The sequence below is a fragment of the Petaurus breviceps genome, unplaced genomic scaffold, assembly GCF_028583685.1.
Source record: "Petaurus breviceps papuanus isolate PSGF00001 unplaced genomic scaffold, PetGlider_PUasm1.0 37, whole genome shotgun sequence".
Classification (NCBI taxonomy): domain Eukaryota; kingdom Metazoa; phylum Chordata; class Mammalia; order Diprotodontia; family Petauridae; genus Petaurus; species Petaurus breviceps.
In genome coordinates this window covers 16,512,622-16,535,017 of record NW_027186296.1, presented here as the reverse complement: position 1 = coordinate 16,535,017, position 22,396 = coordinate 16,512,622, and the positions used below count along the sequence as shown (strand labels likewise).

Sequence of the window (22,396 nt, the reverse complement as noted above, 5' to 3'; positions counted from 1 at the left end):
CATTCTAGCGTATATCTATTAGTATTACAAAAATCCAAATTAAACATTAACTGTGACAGTGAGATTTACTTTAGTGCCTGGGTTTGCCATATTGTGAAGTCATAAAAATATTTCATGCAGAATCTCTCTTTGCTGAAAGTTATTATACTATCATTGTTGTACACATATTAATGTGGAAGCAAAGCTGCCATACAGCTGCCATGGGGAAAAAGCAAATAATAAAAAAAGAGAGAGAGAGAGAGAAAGACATGGAGGGACAGAGTCCTCTAACTCCTCACCGTGAGTCAGAATCACAGAAGTGGATTTTATCACCCAATTAAAATACTTGTATAGCTAACTTCATCCAAAAATGAGTTTTAAAATGAACTCAGCATTTTAGTAGACAAAACTATGGGTTGTGGGGCAGGTTTTTTCCTTTCTTTTTAAAAGAAATATCAAATGCAACAATACAGGTCTGAGGAAAGCGTGAAGAGTTTGCAATTCTTTAGTCTACAGACTAAATACAGACAGGCTGTGATGAGGTGGCTGGTCACAGTCTTTGAACAGAGGAAAGGCTATTCCGTGAAGAGGACAGCAAGCAAACGTTCTCTGTTTCTACTAAAGATAAAAGAAAAGAAATGGGCCTAAATTATAGCAGGATAAGTTAAGGCTAAACACAGTGATATGGTGGAAAATACTGTGTTCTGTCCAGGTTCCTCTGACAGCAAATTATGTCTATTTATGTGTGCATACACATATACATACATAGGAACAAATCTACAAAACAGATATGTTTATTGTAGCTCTCAATCAGAAGATTAAAACAAATCCTTTTCTTCTGGAACCAGAAGAGGAAAACAAAAAAAAAAAAAACAAAAAAAAAAATTTTTTTTTTTAAATTAAACCCAACCCATTAAAAAAAAAAATCTAGTGCCTAGAGTATGTAGAACATTGGGATAAGCACTGGGAAAGATACAAAATTTAGATAAGGCAGATTTCCTACCCCATGATGTTTAGTAGAGGGATTTGGCATATATAGAAATTCATTCTGTGTCATATATATGTATATGTGTATATGTATATATAAACACACATATTTTTATCTGCTACATAGGCACAGTATACACATACATGTTTGTATACATATATTCAAATGCATATATATTCATAAACATATGTGAATAATCTCCCAACACACATATATGTGTATATATATGAATAGTCTCCTAATTGATTTCTCTTTCTCAAATAGATCCCCATTTTACATAGTTGCCAAAGATTTTGCTAACATACAAGTGTGAACAAGTGAATATTGATACTGCTGAGAATAAAAATAGGGTATGGATGGAGTGGAAGACTATAAACTGAGTATAAAAATCGCTGTGTGTGTGTGTGTGTGTGTGTATATATATATATATAAAATACATATGGTATATGTATATTTATATTTGTGTATGTATCCATATAAGATCATAGAATCGTTAAGTCTAGAACTGAAAAGGACCTCTGAGGTCACCTAGTCCAATCCCTTAATTTTACAGCCAAGGAAAGAGAAGCCCAGGGAGGGTAAGTGACTTGCCAATAGTCACAAAGGTAGTAAGCAGTGGAGGTGGAATTTGAACTCATACGTGTGCATACATATATATGTATATACACATATGTATATACAATCCTGTGTGTACATACACATATACATATATGTAGGTGTACATAATATAGGGGTTATAAAACGCTTAAATGATAGGTTTCTCTAATCCATGAAGTATAGCGGGGGGATTTGGCTTATAAACAAATTCATACTCTGTCATATATATATATGTATATGTATATGTATACACACCTACATGCACCACAGTCTATTCATTCTATATATTCCATATAGTGCATGTATACACACTATACAGAAATGTGTGTATGTGTACTTATACACACATGATATACATGCATGTGTATGTACACATATAGGTATATTCAGAATCTCAGGAGGCTGAGGAGGAACAGTCATACAGGTAGGAAGATAGCCAAGAAAGAATAATGTCATGAACACCCAGATACTTAACCCTATAGACAGTCCGAGGTGGATGAGAACTGTGGAAGACGACCTTCAATCTGGCAATTGTGGGATCGTCAGTAACTTTGGGGGGACAAGGAAGCTGGAAGCCAGACGGGACACAGTGTGGAAGAAAGAGAGGAAAGAGAGTGGAACTACCGAGTGATGACATCTTCTTCAAGCTTAGCTGAGGAGAGGAGGAGACATGGAGGATGATAACTAGGTGACTTTGAATGAGAGCTGCTTTAGAGGTGAGGCCTTGGGTATGTGGGTGAGGAGTGAGCGAATAAAGAAAGATCGAAGATACATGCATGTGTGTGTGTCTGGGTGTGTGAGAGCCAGAGAGCCAGAGCCAGACAGAAAGAGGCACAACTAGAGACAGAGAGGACAGTAGTGGGGGTAATTGGTATTGGAGCATATGGGGGGGCTGGTATCACTTCCTCTCACTTCTGAACTGCTCAGGACCTGGGGGGGGGGGGGGGGGGGCGGGGAGTCACAAAACAGAGCTTTTGAGTCTACTTCAAAATTATGTTTTCTCACTTCAAGTGGACTTTCAAAGCTATGTGGAGACTCCCTTTTCCTTCTCTTATTGAATCCCTATAACCTTCTCACATAATAGCTATACCAAACTTTCTCCCCTTTCTTCAAGCTCCTTAATTCTATTACTTGCCTCACTTTCTGCAGATTTTTCAACTCTACTAAAAAGATTAGGACCTTTTGACTTGAATTCATTCAATTCTCTTCCTCTACATTTAAAAAGCTCTTTTCTCTTACTTATCTTTTCCTTCTTCCTTTTTGTCTACGAGGATAAAGGGATCCTTTTCCTTGCTACCTCTAACCTGGACATCTTTGATTTCATCCTCTCTTGTTTCCTCCAGGACTCTGATTTTTAAATCACTTCTACTTGTGATAGTAATGGCAATTAAAGATTCCCCTGTATTGGCTTGGTTTTCAAATTGATTGTGTTAAAACCCAGAGTTTGTTAATCCCACCTGTGGGATGGGCTTGTTGATGTGAAAAGAAAGTCCTGAACTGGGAGGAGCTGGTGAGGTAGATTTGGAGAGACACTAGAGAGAGGCGGAAGATCTTTTTGGAAGCAGCACCTCGTGGAGAGAGAGAGACTAAGAGAATTGCTGGTGGCCGCTTTGAATTGCCCTGGACTTTTGAGACCTGCCCCCTGAGCTGCCAAGGACTGAGGAGACATGGCTGTTTGGCTGGTACTTTGTCTGTCTGTTTTGATGTTGTTTTGCCAGATTTGTCCACTGGTGAAAGACAGTCCTTTTGTTGAAGAAGTCCTGGAACCTGGCTGTTCGCTAAGAAGCCCTGAGACTGTCCTGCAGACAGAGAGTGAATACTGTCCACTGGTGAGGGACAGTGCTGTTGTTGCAGGGGTCTGGAGACTGTCCTGCAGACAGAATGAATACTGTCCACTGGTGAAGGACAGTGCTGTTGTTGCAGGGGTCTGGGAGCCTTTCTGTTGGTTCAGAAGCCCTGAAGAAGGATTTTCTTGTTGTATGTTTACAGAAATCCTGGGAGAGGGCTTTGCTAATGTGTTCAGGGGTTCTAGGACTGTTCTACAGACAGAGGATAAATTCATGAAGGGACTGGCAATGTATCTTATGGCCTTGCTAAGCCTTGTCTCCCCAGGAACTAAGATTGCTGAGAACTTGCCTCTTGTCAAGATGAAGAAAAGACCTCCATTTGGGTATTAAGTGCTGTGTTTAAACTTGATGTAACTCTGGGGTAGATTCAATTGTGATCCAGGGGTGGGGAACTTTTGACCTTATGTTTGGAAACTAATCTCCATTTGAGAAGAGGGGCTTTGTGGTGGATTAAATGAAGGTATAGCCTAGGGGTGGAGAAGTATTTAGAACAGAGACTTTGTAATTGATTGAATGATTGGAAGGTCCTGGGGTGGGGCAGTGCTTGGAGATTATTTAATCACGCTTAGTAAACGCTGTATTTTGAATGATGTCATGTTTTGATCTTCTCTGTTCTGGGTTTGTTACTGAATAAAATAGAGAGCACCTATGCTGGTATTTTGAACCTGGGAAGTTGCCTTTCCTTGGCATTACATTATACTACTCCCCCTATTTTGTCCCTCTCTGCCCCCAGTGGCTCCTTCCCTTTGGCTTGCAGATAGACATATTCAGGTCTTGTATATCTTAAAAATAAAACAAAACTACCCACTTTCCTTTGCTGCAGATAGCCCCACTCAAGAATTTGTCCTTTCTTTCTCCTCCTCTTAACTGCCAACTTTCTAGAAAAATTGTCTCCATTCATTATATTCTCTTCCTTTTCAGTCTGACTTTGACACCTTACTGATATTTTTCTTCCAAACTGATTATAGCTTCCCTGGCTGTCCTGCTACCTCTCTGATTGCTCCTTTTATGTGCCTTTTCCATTTCCGTCTATTGACCCCCAAATTCCCTAAAATTTTGACCATAGCTCTCTTTTCAATTTTAACCAACCAATTCAGTATTTATCAGGCACAAAGTAAGTGCTGGGAACTGTGCTAGAAACCAGGGCTAAAAAGATGCCAAAAAAAAAAAAAGAAATAATCCCTGCTCTCGTAGAGCTTACTTTCTCTAATGGCAGGCAACATGAACATAAATCAGTGGAATGGAGGTTTGAGAACTGAATAGAAGCCTGGAATGTTCAGAACAACCTGAATTTCCTCTGAGCTCTGGGAAAGATTTTGGAGTATCATGGTCTTTATATCAAGAGGCAGACTTCGAGGCCTGGTAGTTTCTAAGGAGACGCACTCAGTCTGAGAGAGTAGACTTTGAGGAAGGAGTCCTGATGAGTATGAGGATAAATCAAGCAGTGGTAGTAGATGGCATCCCTGGCATCTCCAGGACCTACACTGAGATGAGAGAGTCGACAGCATGGGGGCAGCAGGTGAAAGGAGAGCTGAACTTGCCAGAGAAGGGAGATGGAGGTGGTCCTTTGAGCCTGGCAGGCTTCTTGGAACAGAGAACTGAGATTGAAGTTGCTAGTTATGATGGCCTCTTTGAGGACTGAGGGAAGCTCCAAAAGGTCAGCTCTTTCTCACTTTCTCCTCCCTTTGCCTGACCAGTAGCAGTCATTGTAACATACTCTGCTCACTTCTCTTAATTAAATATTTCCTGTATCCTATTTTTGCCTCAAATATGAATAAGCCAGAGGTTAACTAGAAAGATGCAAACTTTAAATTAGGGCAGAGAACCAAACTTTTGTCTGAGTTTTAGGAATTTTCCTTTACTGAAAGATCTGAACTATTATCATTGTATTACTAAACTTTTTGTCTGATGTAAACCACATTACATAAAAGGACCACAGAGACCTGAGGGCCATGACATTGTCTCTATGCTAAATATGAGTTCACCCTTCTAACAGTGTACAGTTAATCAAATCTCTGGTCTCTAATGTGGGAAAGGAAGAAAGTCAGGGTGGAAACAAGTGAAATCTGGAGGGAAATTCAGCTTTGTCCCTTCCAGAAGAGAGGAGGGAGTGGAAAGGATGGAGTGCCTTCCACATAGCGACCCACCAGCATTACAAAGTTCATATATGAAGAATAACTACAAGGGCAACTGGTGGCACAGTGAATAGAGCACTGGCCCTGGAGTCAGGAGGACCTGAGTTCAAATCTGGCCTCAGAAACTTAACACTTACTAGCCATGTGACCTTGGGCAAGTCACTTAACCCCCATTGCCTTACCTTCCCCCTCAAAAAAGGGAAAAAAAGGAAACGATAACCACAAAATAAATGCAAGGTCATTAGTGAGGGTGTTGGGAGCCATTGGAGTATAAGGGCAGACTTTGTGTAGAAGATGAAATCTGCATCTTGAAAAAACTGAAGGTTCTGAGGTGTGGCTGTAGAAAGAGTGCATTCCAGTCAAAGGGGCTAGCCAGTCCAAAGGCATGGAGACACTATGGCTTTCAGGAATAGGAGTAATGAAAGATAAAAGCTAGAAAGATAGGTTGGGACCAGGTAGTGAATGGCTTTAAGTTTAACAAAAGAGTTTATATTTTATCCTAAAAGCAATATTGAATTTATTGAGTGGGGAAGTGACGTGGTCAGATCCATGCTTAAGGAAAACCACTTTGGCAGCTGCATGGAGGATGGATTGGATTTGGGAGAGACTTGAGACAGAGAGATGAAATAGGAGACCACTGCAATGGTGATAATATTCACTCTAATGTTTTCAATTGCCACCTAAGTGTAAATGATTCCCAAATCTACATATACAACCATGACCTCTCTTGAACTTCAATCAAGCATTTCCAACTTCCTGTTGCACATCTCCACCTGGATGTGTATGCCATCCCAGCAGCATAACTCAAATTGAAACAGACATTTGCTTCATTGAATCTTTCCTTTCAAAATCTGACCTTCCTAACTATCCCATTTCTTTTTAAAGCGTCACTATTCCCTTAGTCACACAGGCTAAAACTTCCTACATCACTCACATCCATCCATGTTGGTTAGTCCACCTCCCAATATCTCTCACCCCTGTCCCCATCTCTCTATACACCCTACCTCCAGTTCAAGCACCAGCCCATTCTCCCCTGTGCTTTTGCAGAACCTTCTAATCGACCTGTCTGCTTCAAATAATGCCTTTTCCAGTCCATCCTCTATTTAGTTACCAAAATAGTCTCCCAAAGGCATAATTTTGATCATGTCATGCTCTGGTTCAACAGTCTTCACTGGTTCTCACTTAACCTCTAGGAAAAAATACTATAGACACCTGGGATTTAAAGTTCTCCACAATCTGGCTCCAACCTGTCTTTACAGACTCATTTCATATCCCATGCACTCAATGTTCCTGCCAAATTGATATCCTAGGTGGACCCCAAACTTGACATTTCATCGCTCATCTCTCTATCTTCAAACAGGTTTTCCTACATGACGGGAATGTGCTCCCTCTTCTCCTCTACCTCTTAAACCCTCTGGTTTCTTTAAGATTTAGATCCAGCATCAATCCCTATGTGACACTTTTCATGATACCTCTGGTTTTTGCTATTCTCTTCCTTATTCTATTTACCCTGATTCCCTCCCACAATCTAATCTTCAGAGGAGAGACATTTTTTTTCCTTTTGGATCCTCACAAATTTATACACTGCTTTGCATTTAATATTGTATTTAATAAACATTGATTGAATTGAATTGGAGTATGTCTGATGAGGACTGGTAAAAATGTATTTGTCTAAAGACTTGAAAATCTCATGGGAGCAGGTTAAGCTGAAAAGTAAGGGAAACCAGGAAAACTGGATATATCTGTCAAGGTAGGTTCCATAGACAGTACAAGTATAACATGTGAAGAAAAACCAACAGAGAAGAAAGTAAGGAATAATATCCAAGAAGGCTGCCAGCAGTGAAATCCCGAACCTTACATGTCTATAGTCAATTATACAAAGTATGCATAACGAGGTAATTAGATATTCTAAAGGAGGGGGGACAAATTCATAGAGGAATCACTGAGTTGTAATAGGATGGGACTAAGGACTAGAGAATGTGTATCAAAGAGTATAGGGAAAGTGGCTGCTCCTGTGGTCTCATTGATTTAGGGTTTAGATGTCCAAGCATGTCCCTCTCCCAAACCCTTACCAGGGACACTCCCAAGTACCAAGGGAACCAGATTAAAACATAATTGGGAAATATTTAGTAAGATAAATTAAAATGTAAGAAAGCACAGATAATATTACATTTTAAAGCCAACTCAGTATATGGTGTGCAGAGATCCTTATGTAAAGCTTCATGGCCTCTCATTTTTATTTGAGTTTGACACCACTGATTTAGGGAACTACTGAATGAAAAAAACTCCCTCCAACAATGCAAGCCAGCACTTTCCCTGCAACTTGTAGTCTTAGAGAATTGTGTAGAGCACTGAGAGGTTACCTGAGTTTACCCAGGGTTACATAGCCAATCTCTGTCAGAAGTCTTACCATCTCTGAGGCCACTCTCATTCTCCTGAGCCATAGTGCATGTCCCATTCAGAAAGAGCAGAAAAGATAAAAGGGATCGTGAAATATTCTGTTAAGAAAATGTTCTAGAGAAGAAATACAGGAACTTTAGTAGGGAAATATGGTAGAGAGTTTTGGGTGAGGATGAAAGAAGGAAAAATAGATGTGATATTGTATATTATTACCACCTGCATAGAAGGAAATAAACAAGAGACTGTAAAAACAGATTACAAGCCTATATATTGCAGTATGACACTAGTAATGGGGAGGTTGAGTTTTCTGGATATCACTTGGAACTCTTTCTGTTAAAACCAAAACATCTGATAAGCTCTTGCTTTTTCTTAATAACTTCATTTTTTAAAAGGTAGAGGGGGCAATGAAGGAAGCTTTTGTTCCAGATCTTTGGCCTTTTGTACTCTCAAAAATTATTAAGGGCCCCTTCCCCAAGAGCTTCTGTTGATGTGGATTATGTCTATCAATATTTGCTGTATTAGAAATTTTACTATCTCATTATTATGAAAGTAACTGGCCTCAACTCAAGCATGGAAAGAACCCTGAATATGGAGCCTCAAGACCTAGGTCCTTGTGCCAGCTTTGATACTCACTAGCTGAGTGGTCATGGGTTATTATATATAGATTTGTAGGTGGTTCCAGCATATGGAGTACTAGACCTGGAATTAGGAAGACCTAAATTAAAATCCTTCTTAAGACACTAGCTCTGTGACCTTGGGCAAGTCACTCAGCCTTAGTTTCCTCATGTGTAAAATGGGGATGACGTTAACATCTGCCTCCTGGATTGCTGTGAGGATCAAATACAATAATACACACACACACACACGTTTCCTCATCCCTTAATGGAGATAATAATACTTTTACTACTTATGCTTAAAGTGCTTTGTAAAGTATAAAACACTATCTAAAAGGAAGCTATTATTACTATTTTGCCTCATGTCAAGACTCACAAGCATTAAGGTATTAGGGAAATGTTAATATTATAATTGTTAGCTGCCAGCTTTTTAACCAGCTCTAGCCCTCCCCTACCGTGTCCAGGTGTCAGGGAAGGGGATGTACCAGCAGCTTGTGATCCTTTCCTCTAACCTCAAGGTATTTGGAAGGCCAGTGAGCTGTGGGCCTTACCTTCTTCCCAGTGACTCACATGCCTGTCAGTCCCAGAGAGAACGGTATACTTAGACAAAGGCTACAACCTCCATGACCTCCCAGCTGACAGGGTGCTCATTATAAACCTGTTGAGGACCCTAAAAGATCTAGTACCTAAAGTTTGTTATTCCAAAGGTGGAAGTTGTCAGTTTACACATGAAGTAGAAACACTCCTAAGGCTGAAAATGATGACTGCAGTGTAAGCACCAGTTCCCTGGGGTGAAAACCAAAATTGTTTTTCTCTATCTTACATCATTATTACAATGAACATTCCCCACCCACTGCCTGCACCCAAGGCCAGCCTAGGCCAATGCTTTAGGAAATCATTTTCCTGTGGCAAAGCTTCACTCCCTGCCTCCCTTTGTTCTTTTTAAAAAGGTGATGAGCAGTTAAGCCTGGAGCATAATAATGTTGACAACGTCTGTAGTCCCATGAGTCTCCAGAAAGGCAGATCATGACCATTGTGGAAAGTGCTTTGAGCCCCCCAAGAGAATACAAGCACCTGGAACCAGAGCTTTTGGGCAATCAACATGGAAACATGCGATATGGTCCAAGACACATGTTACACAGACAAGGAAACCTCCCAGAGTTAGTGGTATAGTTGCCAGTCAGATTTCTTGTGATAAAACTGAATTTTGGTAGCAATTGCATCTTTTTTTTTCCTAACTGTGGCAATGAAAGGTTTAAAACCTATGACCTTATCTATAACTGTTTTTACTCCCCCTTCCCCAATTCATTTCTCCATTTCTAAAGAAAGCAGGGAGTTTCGCTCAATCATATTTTCATTGCCCACTAAACTCAATTTTGCCTAAATTGCTAGATAAGGAAAACACACCAAACTGCTTACTCCATCAAAACAGGCCCTTGTTGCATATTGGCACAAAATGAAAATCTATTAACCCAGGATTCCAAAGCTGATAACATGAGAGAAAAGTGCTTTAAAAGATTAAAAATGGTTGAAATCATAGTTTGTCAATTACTTATCCCATTAGTGTTTACTTGTCTGCCGTCTTTTCTCTTAGGGGATTGCTTGAGGTTGCATCTTCTCTGATGTCAGAGTGTAAACTCCAAGAGGTCAGGAATATGCTTAATTTGCTTTGCATAGCACCTGGAATATTGCTAACTGAAAAAATAAGCTTGCAGTATGTCTTGCTGACTGATTAGCCTCAGGGCCATGTCACTTCTCGAGAACCTGTTTCCTAGAAGGTATAGAAGGTCTCTGCCATTCATCTTAGATCCTTGGATCATGTGCCTAAATCTGCAAGGGACCTCAGAGGTCATCCAGTCCTCAACTTCCTCATTTTACATGTGAGGAAACTGAGGCTGGTGAAAGGTAAGTGATTTGCCCCAAGGTCACACAGATAGTAGACATCAGGGGTGGAATTTGAACCCAGGTTCTCTGTTCTTTCCACTGTGACACGCTACTTCTCAACAGGTTTAAGGACATGGGGATCGGTGACTGTTATGATTCCTAAAATAGTGTCAGAAACACTATTTGTTTGAATTTGGATTTGGAGTATCAGAGATAAGAGTTTGAATTCAGTCTTCGTTATGGTCTAGATGTGTGTCACTAGCCCTTAACCTCTTTGGATTTCAAAGTCCTCATCTATAAAGTAGAATAATAATACCTACTCTTCCTACCTTGAGAGATAGCTAAGAGAATCCAATTGGGTAATAGATATGAAAATGATTTGAAAAAATGAAAAACATAATACAGTAGCTCATCATTATAGCTCTCATAAAACATACTGCTCAATGGTTTATAAAGCACTTTGCTAATTTCCTGTACAAATTAATGGCTGGGGCCTTTGATAGAGATGTCTGTGAACATATGGATTATGATAAAAAATAATAGCTGGCATTTTTATAATACTTTAAGGTTTGCAAAGCACTTTACATACATTATCTCAATCGATCCTCACAACAACCCTGAGGTAGGTGTTATGATTATCTCCATTTTACAGATGGGGAAACTAATGCAAAAACCTAAGAAAGGATTGAGAATGTTTTGGTCAGGATGAGTGGGTTGCTATATAATTATTCCTTCCTATTTCACAGATTGGTGAGGATGGTTAAATTTTGCAATCCACTTTCCTTCAGAGGAAAGATACTAATATCTTATGGCATCAGCAACTATTAATAGGCTTCCTGAAGAATGCCTTTAATGTTTCCATGAGGTCTGGATAAATTTACTTCATTACCCAGGTAACCTTAGTGTAAGAGATTTTTCCAAATATTTAACCTAAATATGATGTCCTGTCATGGAAGCCTGTTATGTTCACTTCTCTCCTCATAATTTACTCAGAAAAATTGATCCCTATTCTCTCTATTACATCCCTTTATGCTTCCACTCACAGTCATACCTCCAAACCCCCAGTTTTCTCTTTGAGCTGTACACAGTCAGTTCCCTTACTTTTTACTCCGAGGCCTTCATTTGCAAATATTTATGACTTTTAGTTGGTCTCCCATGAAATCTGAAACACATTTCATCTGCCCATTTAAATTCAGGATCACAGGTACTTGCTGGTCATTGCCCTATGAATCAGAGGAAAGAACTGTCCCAGCTGCGCCTAGCTCTCTTGCTAACAATCCTTCCCTTTCCCTGACACTAACAAAGGGAAGGTTAGGGCACAAGAAGAGTCCTTTCATCGATCCTGACATCCATCCCTTGAACTCTGCAGTTCTACCCGCAAGGTGCCTACCACATAGACTTCACAGCAGATGCAGAGACCACTGTTCTTGGTAAATGCATGTGTTATGTCCAGTAGAGCTGGTCTTGTCATGGGTCCACCAGTTAAAACAATACACTGGGGCCTAGAAATGGAAAATAAATGATAAGAATTAGTCATGGAAATGCAATCCCATGCATAGAATCATAGCATTTTGGAGTTGGGAAGGTCCTCAGCAGTCATTCAGTTCAAACCATATTTGAAAAGAATCCTCACTAATGCATACTCCAGTTGAAAACCTCCAATGAGAAGGAAACTACCACCTCCTGAGACAGCCCATTCCGCATTTGAACGTCCATTCCTGGTAAGATTTTTTTTCTTTTTCCAACATCAAGTCTAAATTTGCCTCATTACAATGTCTGCCTATTCCTGTTTGGTTGGGGGCCAGATAGAACAAGATGAACTCCTACCCCACAGGTCAGTCCTTCAAATGTATGAAGACAGTTACCTTGCCTCCTCTTGCCATGAGTTTTTTTCCAGGCTAAACATTTCCAGTTCCTCTAATAGATTCTCATGACCTAAAGGCTTTCACCATTCTACCCCTCTCCCCCACATTTTCTTCAGCTTGTCAATGTTCTTCTTAAACTGGGTTCACCTGGAACTGAGTAATGCTGTGGATATGTTCTAATCAGAGCAGAGTACAGAGAAGCTAGCACCTCATTATTTCTAGAAGCAGGGCCTCTCTTAATACAGCCCAAATTTACATTGGCTTTTTTGGTTGTCACATCACCTTGGTGATTCATATTTAGCTTGTGACCCACTAAACCCCCCCAGAGCTTTTTTTTAGATGAACTGCACTCTAACGATGCTTCCCACCATGCTGTACTTGATTTTTTGAACCCAAGTATAACACTTTACATTTATTCATGTAAATATATAGACAGGACTACAAAGAAGCCAAAGTCAGCTGTAAAATTTGGGGTGAAGATTGAAAATGTACTTAATTCTATTTTTCTGTTAGAAGTTTTCATGGAGAGTTACATCTGGGGAAAATTTCTTGGAGTTCTCTGAGCTGCCTTCTGTCCAGATACTTTTGTGTTTGTAGTGAAGAAACTGGAAGAAAACAATGAAGTAGGGAAAAGTTTTTCTCAGCCTCGAGCCTAAATCTGCCTTTCTACAACTTCTATCCCTTTCTTATCCTTAGTTCTGCCTTCTGGGGCCAAGAAAGATTAAGATCAAACCTTCCATATGTTGTCACTTCAGATACTTGAAGAACCCTGTCATGCCACTCAAGTTCTCTCAACAGATGGTATTGTCTTCATTCTTTACCTGCTTCACCTGTGTGTAAGGTTAGTCATGCTTTGTGATATGGGAAGCAAGAAGAGAGGATGGGCATGGCTAAGAAGGGATGGGAAGTGGCACCAGACATTATGGGTAAAGACACAATATTTTCATGGGTAGAGATATGATATATTTTTTAGAATCTATGCTTAGCTTTTGGTCTGATTTGGCAAGAATGTGTTCTTAAAGAGTAGTTGTCTCTAATCCATAGCATTATGGTTCTTTGTGATTAAATTTACCTGAAATTTTTCACATGATCTTCTACAGTGGTTAATTCCAGAGCATTGTCTAAAGCACTCACATAAGAAAGAGCTTGAGTAGAGGATCCCCAGTTCACATCTATGGTTGAAGAGACATAATAACAGAACAAAGTTTAGTTGTTGTTTTTTTCTCCTTTGAATTAGGAACAGCAGAGAGCACTGAACCTGAAGTCAAGAAGATTTGAGTTCAAATCCAGCCACATCTTAGATGTGACTCTGGGTAGGTCACTTTACCCCATCTCAGTTGCCTCCTCCATAAAATAGGGATAATAATAGTACCTTCCCTGGTTGTCATGAGGATTAAGTGAGATAATATTTATAAAACACAGCATTGGAATGTAGTCCTTCTTAATAAATAACTGTTTACTTCCTTTTTTCCTTACTTTCTTCCTTCCTTTCTCCTTCCTTCCTTCATCCCTCCCTCAACTTCATCAATAGAAAAAAAGGGTCAAAACTGAAGGAATCAAAATGTAGGATTTATATGACCATAGGTTTAAAATTAGAAGGGACCTTTAATGGAAATCTAGTCCAACCCCTTCACTTTAGAGCTTAGGAATTAAAGTCCCTAGGACATTCAATGATTTGCCCATGGTACCACAGGTAATAATGAATTTTAGTGGCAGGATTTGAGCCCTCATCCTTTAATTCCAGGGTCAGAGTGCCTTCCATTATGCTACACTGTATTTCTCAAATGTCTGAAAGAATGTCTTGTACATTCATACACAATACCCAAGGCTGGGAAATATTGTTTTGTATAGATAATGTCTGGCTAAGCAGGAAACTGTAAGTCATATTGCCTTTTTATTGGGTTCTCATTTCAGGGAGGGGGTTGTGTGAAGACCACATTCTGGACAAGCAGACTCAGGAAGTGAGTCAGTCCACGAATAAGATCTGTATGCCAAACACAGAGTTTAAGGGGCCATTTTCAAGGGCATGAGAGAAAGAGACAGAAGGGGTGCATATGCAAGCAGATGGTGCTCAGCAAATGTTTTTCTGAATAAGTAAGCTAACAAAGTAGGCAAGAATTCATGCAAAATGAATGTCCCTAAAGAGCTTTACCGATTTTCGGTATTTCTTCTAGGTCTGGCCCTCCAAGGACTACTTTATGTGTCAGGGGAGACAAGTCTGCTTCCTTTTTCTGTTTTCTCAAACTTAAAGGTAAAAAAAGATGTTCCAACTTTAATGAGTTCAGAGATTCTCAGAGAAAGGAAGGGAAGCTCCCAGCCTTCTATAGATCATCTCTGGGATGAAGGCAACACTTTTCCCCCTCAGTCTTATTTTGGATAAATCAGGAAAATGGTGGCCAGTAAGTGTGGGGGAAAGTCAGTTGATGCTAAGTGATCATTTTCAAGATATTTCAATGCTTGGAACAGCAAACAAGCCCTCTTCCTCTTTCCCTAGAAAACTCAGTTGTCAAGCAACCAGTATGCAAACTTGCCCATTGGTTGTTTTCTATGGTTAAATGGAAGTGGTCTTGACAACCGTGGTTGGTTTATCAAATATGATTTGACAGCTGTATAATGAAAGGGACTTTCTGTGCTTACCTGGCTTTTTGTATGTCACATAGATATACAGGAAGAACTCAATAACGTAGGTGATGACAGCTGCCCACCAATTTATAACAAACATGACTCCACAGCACAATATGGCTCCAAAAAGAGATACCCACATGTTGTAAATGCCATAGGCAGGTCTCCAGCCTGAAAATCCAGAGTAACTTTATTTAATTCAATTCCTTTCAACCTCAATTCAGTTCAATATTTATTGCATCCACTATATGTGAAGGACTGTGTTTACTGCTGGGAAAGACCCATAAGACATAACCCCCATCCTCAAGGAGCTTATAACAATAGTTCATAGTTCATATTTTATGTAAAGCTTTACATGGATCAACTAATTTTATCTTCTTAATAACTAAAGTCTGAATAGTATATCATGAAAAAATTGTTGTTTTTTTGGTTTTGTTTTACAGATGAAGAAGTTGAGACTCAGAGAAGTTCCATGACTTGTTCAAAGTTATCTTATTAGTAAGCAACAGTAAGGACTCAAACCCAGGTCCTCTGACTCTAGATTTCTCGTTCTTTCCATTGCTCTATGGCACCTCATCATCTAGTAGGAGGGATAAGTATATCATTATAATGCCTGTTATAATCTCTAAGTACTGTCTCTGGAGTCAGAGCACCTGATTTCAAATCCCACTTCTGATGCTTATTACCTTCCTGATAATAAGGTAAGTCATGTAGCCTTCTTGAGTCTCCATCTCCTAATATGCCACTTTGATTATGTCACTCATGAAGCATACATTCCTGATGCTGGCATTCAGGACTTTATGAAATCAGGTCCCAACCCATATTTATAATTTTAATTTATACTGGAAATATTCTGCCCCTCTCCTCTGCCCATACCCCCTCACATTGGCTTCTCTGGTCTCTATGGCATTGTTCATGACAACTACCAAGCTTAGCATGAGATTCACTCTTTTCTCTGCCTGTTGAAGTATTTCCCCTTACTTCAAGACCCACATCAGATGTTATCTCCTCCATGAAGCCTTCTTTGATAATCCCCTTCTCCATAAAAGGAATGCAATTCTTTGGCAGCACAATGCTTATGCTTTTATCAGTGCTTGGTACATTTTATGTGCTTAATAAATGTTTTGTCAGTCATTATCACCTCATGACTTATATTATGATTATTTGTACATGTCTTCTACTACTTAATAGATTGTAAATTCCTTCAAGGAAGTATATTTAGTTTTGTATCCCTTGTGTTACTTAACACAATGCTTGCCTGTTATATAGTAGGTGTTTAATGCATATTTATTTTTGAATTTAAAAAACATAAACCATAGATATCTTACCCATTAAGTTTGTTTATTATTAAAATTTTTTATTTTACAAATAAATAATATTTTATTTGTTATAAATAAGTATATTTGTATGAATGTAAATAAATATTATAAATAATGTTTTATAAATAAAATATTTTATTATTAAAATATTTTAAATATAATTTTATTTATATATATCATCCTAAACTGATTTTATGGATCAGTAACTTTTTTTTAAAGAAGGGGTCCCCCAGCCCTTCCCTAGGGTAAATATGTCTTGGTTAGACATCTTTCAAATCAAATTTCTGGAAAAGGGACAGCAAGGAAGAAGGGGAGAAGCTTCAACATCACACAAATGACTCTTAGTGATAATAATTGTCTGAAGCACTGCTTTGAAGAAATTGCAATCCTGAAAGCCAAAATTAGGACCATGAGATCATCTAAGTTGAAAAGAACCTTAGAAACCCATTATAATCCCATGTCGTAATTTCACAGTTGTGAAAACTTGTCCAAACTCACTTAGAGGTAGCTGGAGGCAAAGTAGAAAGAATGCTGAGCCTGGAGTCAGGAAAACCTGAGGTCAAACTTGGCCTCAGATACTGACTGTGTGACTCTGGGAAAGTCACTTAACCTCTGTCTGCCTCAATTTTCTCCACTGTAAAATAGAGATAATATTAGCACCTCCTTCCCAGGGTTGCTGTGAGATAATATTTCACTTAAAATGAGATGTTTGTAAAACACTTAGCAAAATGACTGGTTTGTAGTAGGTGCTTCATAAATGCTTCTTTCTTTTCCCTTCTCTTCCTGTCCCCTACCCCCAACACATAAACACAGATGAAATTATAGAAGAACTAAGTAGCAGAGATAGGATTCCAATTCAAGTCTTTTGACTCCTGTTCTATTAATGTTGTAGGGATTTGGGTAATGGAAGGAAAAAAGTGGTAGAGGTATTGACAGTGGGGGAGGGGGTGGCATTGTGAATAATTAGTCTTTGGTTTACAATTTTGAGCCACTATCAATCCAGGTAAAGAAATACATTGAAGTCATCTGTATTTGAATGATGGTTGCCCACCATGGATCTGCCTTTACTCTCCTTAGTAAGTAATTATGGAAGCTACTCATCCTTCTTCTCCTCTGTACCACTGGCAAGAAGGAAATTGATAGTAGGGAAGTTTCAAATATATACATTTATTCCACTTCTTTGGTCACTTTCACCCTGGAAATAAATAGTGGTGTTTTTCTACTGCTGAAATAAATGTGGTTTCTCTAGCAATGAATAATTTATTGCAGCAGGAGAAAATTGACTTTACGGTTGGTCAAGAAGACCATTGCTCATATGATTTCCCCTTCAATTTCAGAAGTTATCCCCCAACTCACCAAAATAGAGTGGATTACATTGCCCACCACCAGCATATAAGTTTAGAGATGCTAATAAATTCAGTTGTGCAAGCATGTTATCCTTCTTCTAATTTTTTGGAAGGGAGGAATGAGGAGGCAAGAAAAAGATAGATGGGAGACAAAAGTTTGCTGGTTGTTTGGTTCATTCTGAAATATCAAACTCAACTTACCTGGAGATTTTGCATAAGATGCATGAAAACAGGAGAAGTTAATAAGTGCATATGAAGCCAAGAAGAAGTTGGAGATGATGGGAGCAATGGTGTTCAGTTCCGCTGTGGAAGAAAAACACAGTCAGGTGCTACCATATGAAGGATTAAATCTAGGAGTGAACAATTATTATAACCTTGAAACATGGCCTTATTTAGATATTGATAGTGTAGCTGGCCTCTGTCAAAATTTAAGGATTTTTCTTCAGGGCTTCATTATTTACTTGAAGTCTATAATCTACTGGATCTTTTATAAAGTAGTGGGCAAGAAAAAATCCAGCCAGCAGGCAGGTGGGTCAGTGGAAAATTTTATCCCAATGCAAAATACAGGTGGTATTGAGAAGAGAACCGAAGGGGAAAACAGATAAAACCTTACCCTGAAATGTAGTAATGGTACTGGTTCACCACCTGCCATTTCCCTAAATCTTTAAGTTTCTAAAGGAACCACATGGCAAAAGTATTCAGCTATTCTGTTCTCTTTAAAATATTCTGAAATTAAACTTCATCTCATCCCTGTCTCCTTTCTCAAGCTCCTACTCAAACCATGTAGATTCTATATGTCTGTTGCATAAAAGGGACCACAAAATTGCCCAAGTAATTTGTACATTTTTTCTGTCAATTAAATGTTCATAAAATATTAGGTATTAGTCCCTTATGACTAATGCTTGATGAATTATTGATTTTTATCTTTATATCCCTCAGGTCAAGAATGGTATCTTGCATATAATAGATGCTTTGTTAAATCAAATGCAGAAGGGGCTTTAAATGTCACTTAGTCTAAATTATGAAATGGGTGGTACAGTGGATAAAATGCTGGGCCTAGAGTTAGGAAGACTGGAGTTCAAATCTGACCTCAAACCCTTAATAGCTGTGTGATTCTGGACAAGTCACTTAATTATTTTCTGCTTCAGACCTATGTAAAAGCTATTATTATTATTAGTCTAATCAATCAATCAAAAAGAATTTATTAAATGCTTACTATGTTCCAGGTACTATGCTAAGCGATGGTCCTACAAAGGTAAGATCCCAGGAGGGGGAGTGACTAATCCACTGGGATGAACATACACAAAGTGCTAAAACCCAGTTCTCTGAATTTCCAGCCTAGTGTCTGTTCTACTGGGGCAAAGTGCTTATCATGAAGCCCCAAGCATGAGTGAGAGGAGGAACTTTGATAATATATTAGCTGTCTCCTGTGGGGTTTTTCACCTTTTGGGTGTCATGGCCACCCGTGGCAGGGTCTGGTGGAGTCTATGGATACCTTCTCAGAATGGTGATTTTAAATGCATAAAATAAAATAAATAAAAATACAAAAGGAATCAATTATGTTGAATTATTGTTATAAAAATGTCTTTTTAGAAAAGTTCACAGACCTCAGGCTAAGAATTCCTGGTCTATTGGATCCATCTAATTGATTTGGATATGACTTTCTATAAACACAAGGCTGACATTAATCAGACTGTGATTTCAGAAGCCCTGGGAAGTCTCACTGCCTCCCCCAAATATTTTCCCTGCTTGCTCACCAATGCTTCTAAATTTTTAGAAATTTTGATTTAATTCTTTAGCATTATTTTTTTTTAATGCAAGCTCCTTCAGGTCAAGGACTATTGTCATTTTAAACTGCATATCCCCATCCTTACAGTGAATGACACATAGTAGGTACTTGACAAATAATTCTTGTGGCACTGAATTGAACAAGTGACAAAGTCTTTTATTTCACAGCTGGGATTGGGGTTGGGGTAGGAGGAACTCTTAAAACAAAAATACTCTTGGGAAATGCAATTCACTGCTTTCAATTTACATTGAAATATAACTGACTAATATAAGAATAATCCCAATTAATCAGAGATTTTTAACGTTTAGTTGTTTTTTTTTGTAGGGAGAAGGCAAAGCAATTGGGGTTAAGTGATTTGCCCAAGGTCACACAGCTAGTAAGTGTGTCAAGTGTCTGAGGCCAAATTTGAACTCATGTCCTCCTGACTCTAGGACCTGTACTCTATTCACTGCACCACCTAGCTGCTCCTTTAACATTTAATTTTTAAAGCTTTAATTTTTGGCAAAGGGAGAGGTCATTAGAATCACAAAAGGCTGGATGAGGAAGGATTATGAAGGGATAAAAACAGTAAAGAGAAGACCTGAGTTACAGACAAACTACCTATTTCACAATGTATCTCAAAGGTGAGTATACTAAGAAAAACCTATCTTTTTTTTTCAGTTCAGTTTGATAATGCACTAGGTAAAGCATAGGTCTCAAAAACCTTCATGTAGACTTATTGATAAATGATTTAATCCCTAGAGAACCAGGCTCTCCCAGTCAGAGAGACCTCTGTGCATACCTGTGGCTGTGCTGGAATCAGCTTTAACTAGCCCATCAGAACAGGTTATTAAATTTTCAGTGTGAACAGTTACCCCTCAGAAATCAGCAAATACTACAAATTGGGACTTGATTGTTTTGTTGATTGTCTAGACTTAGGAAAGCAATGGAGAAAGCATTAATGCTGTTTAAACTTAAAAGTGTGATGTCAGTATTCCCCCTCCCTTGTAGAGCTGTTTATTAAATATTTACAGTACACCCCTGAACATAGCTCACTTCTATTGGTCCTGGCTTTAAGGAAACTTAGATACAGATTATGTCTTATTCTATGTCACTACAGAGCCCTGCATGGCATATATTCCTCTGGGTTACTTGTATATCTGGGGTCAAAAGGTTCAGCCAGTTTGAAATGAGAGGATATATAGATCTTAATCTCATCCTTCTCATGGTACATATGATATAGGTAATATCATCCAGTAACTCCTCATTTATCTAGAAGTAAGACTTCTAGCAACTGCTATTATCTGGAACACAGGCAAGAAGCAGAAAGTTATATGATTTTAAATGTGGCTGAGACTCTGGAATAGCTGTCACAAAGCTCATGCACCAAAGCTGGTGCACTTTGTAGGAATCAGGAAGATCTAAGGCCTTTATTACAGCTTCTTTGCTCAATTTACACACAATTCCAATAATGTTGGAATTATATTGGTCTTATCATTTCTAAGACCATAGAAAATTGGAGGTAATTAGAAAAGGCAGTGCTTTATTTACCAGGCAGTCCACTGATGAATATATACTGACAACCAAAGGAACAACTGAAAAAGTATTGTATTATATATAGCCCATTAGAATAGTAGAAAAAAATGAAAGGGGCAACTAGGTGGTGCAACGAATAGAGCAATGGCCTGGGAGTCCAGAGGACCTGAGTTCAAATCTGGCCTCAGACACTTGATCACACTTACTAGCTGTGTGACCTTAGACAAGTCACTTAACCCCAAATGCCTTGCCTTCCCCCTCCAAAAAAAATAGAATAGTTGATGGTGATGAGAATGGCTCTTAGTTATCAAAAAAATTAAAAGACATTCAGTGGGCACTGCTTAAGAAGGTAGGGGAGGTTGTCATACATTCTAGAAAGTTTCTATCAAGTGATGGAATGGAGTGAATATTAAATCCAACACATAGAGTTTAGCTTCGGTTATATGGAAAATATCCCCAAGGATTCCAGATAAGGGAGGCATTGCTATATATAGCTACCTTGTTCTCTGGTGGTGTTCTTTGATCTAGAAATCTGAAAGAGCAATACTTGCTTCATCCTTGGTGATCTTGTAAAGATTCAGGAATTATGGTCAAATTCCTCTTCAATGGAAGAGTGATGAGACTGGGTCTCTTAATGAAATTCTGTCATAGGTAGGAATAGTTTGCTCTGCATGTTGTACACATGTACAGTTGCTAGGGCTTTTATACAGCCTACATTGCTAATGCTTTGTACCAGACACTGGGGCCCTAATGGGACATGGCTTATGATGGAGCAAGGAGAAGCAGGCTGGATCTGGTGAGTTTGACCCAAGGGGGATTTTATAAGTATCTTTTGCTTAGTAGGGAGAGGTGATCAAGTCTAGATTTTGACACTCATTTGCCCACTTCTAAGACATATTTATGTAGATTCAATTAAATTCAATTCATCAAACATCCATTAAACACCTATTAAGTGGGAAGCATTGTGCTACATTTGAGATAAATGAATATCCTAATATATATCCCTATATCTAGTCCAATGGATGAGAAACACAGTCCCTACCTTCAATGAACTTACATAATTTTGCCAAATGTACATAGAATTTGGGCCTTTCTTTGAGATTAAAAAAATAAGGGGCAGAAGAAGGTTAATAGAACCAATCAAAATTGAGAGGAAAATCTTCCCAATGAACTATCCAAATGTGGAATGGATTGTCTCATGCTAGAGTGGGTTTCTCTTCTCTGGAAGTCTTCAAGTCATAAATGTGGATGATCACATTCTGAGTATGGTATAGGGGGGGGCAGGAAACCATGGCCTCAAAGCCACATGTAGCTCTCTAGGTCCTCAAGTACAGCCTTTGACATTAGCATCCAAACTTCAGTCAAAGGGCCACACTCGAGGACCTACAGGGCCACATGTGACCTCGAGGATACAGGTTCCCCACCCCTGATATAGAGGAGTCTTATTCAGGTATATTATGTACAAGACGTTCTCTGAGATCCTTCCAACTCTGAGA

General features: G+C 38.8%; 1 protein-coding gene across 3 annotated transcripts in view; it reads right to left on the bottom strand.

Annotated features, from left to right (window-relative positions):
• The window catches only part of SLC12A1 (solute carrier family 12 member 1), a 138,376-nt gene that overhangs the window by 63,499 nt on the left and 52,481 nt on the right, over positions 1-22,396 (bottom strand). For all 3 annotated transcript variants that reach the window (XM_069097987.1, XM_069097985.1, XM_069097986.1), the window contains exons 14-17: positions 17,798-17,899; positions 14,947-15,102; positions 13,382-13,481; positions 11,835-11,946 (exon numbers count right to left, since the gene is read on the bottom strand). In XM_069097987.1, the coding sequence (XP_068954088.1) occupies positions 11,835-11,946; positions 13,382-13,481; positions 14,947-15,102; positions 17,798-17,899 (470 nt within the window). The remainder of the gene's footprint in view (positions 1-11,834; positions 11,947-13,381; positions 13,482-14,946; positions 15,103-17,797; positions 17,900-22,396) is intronic.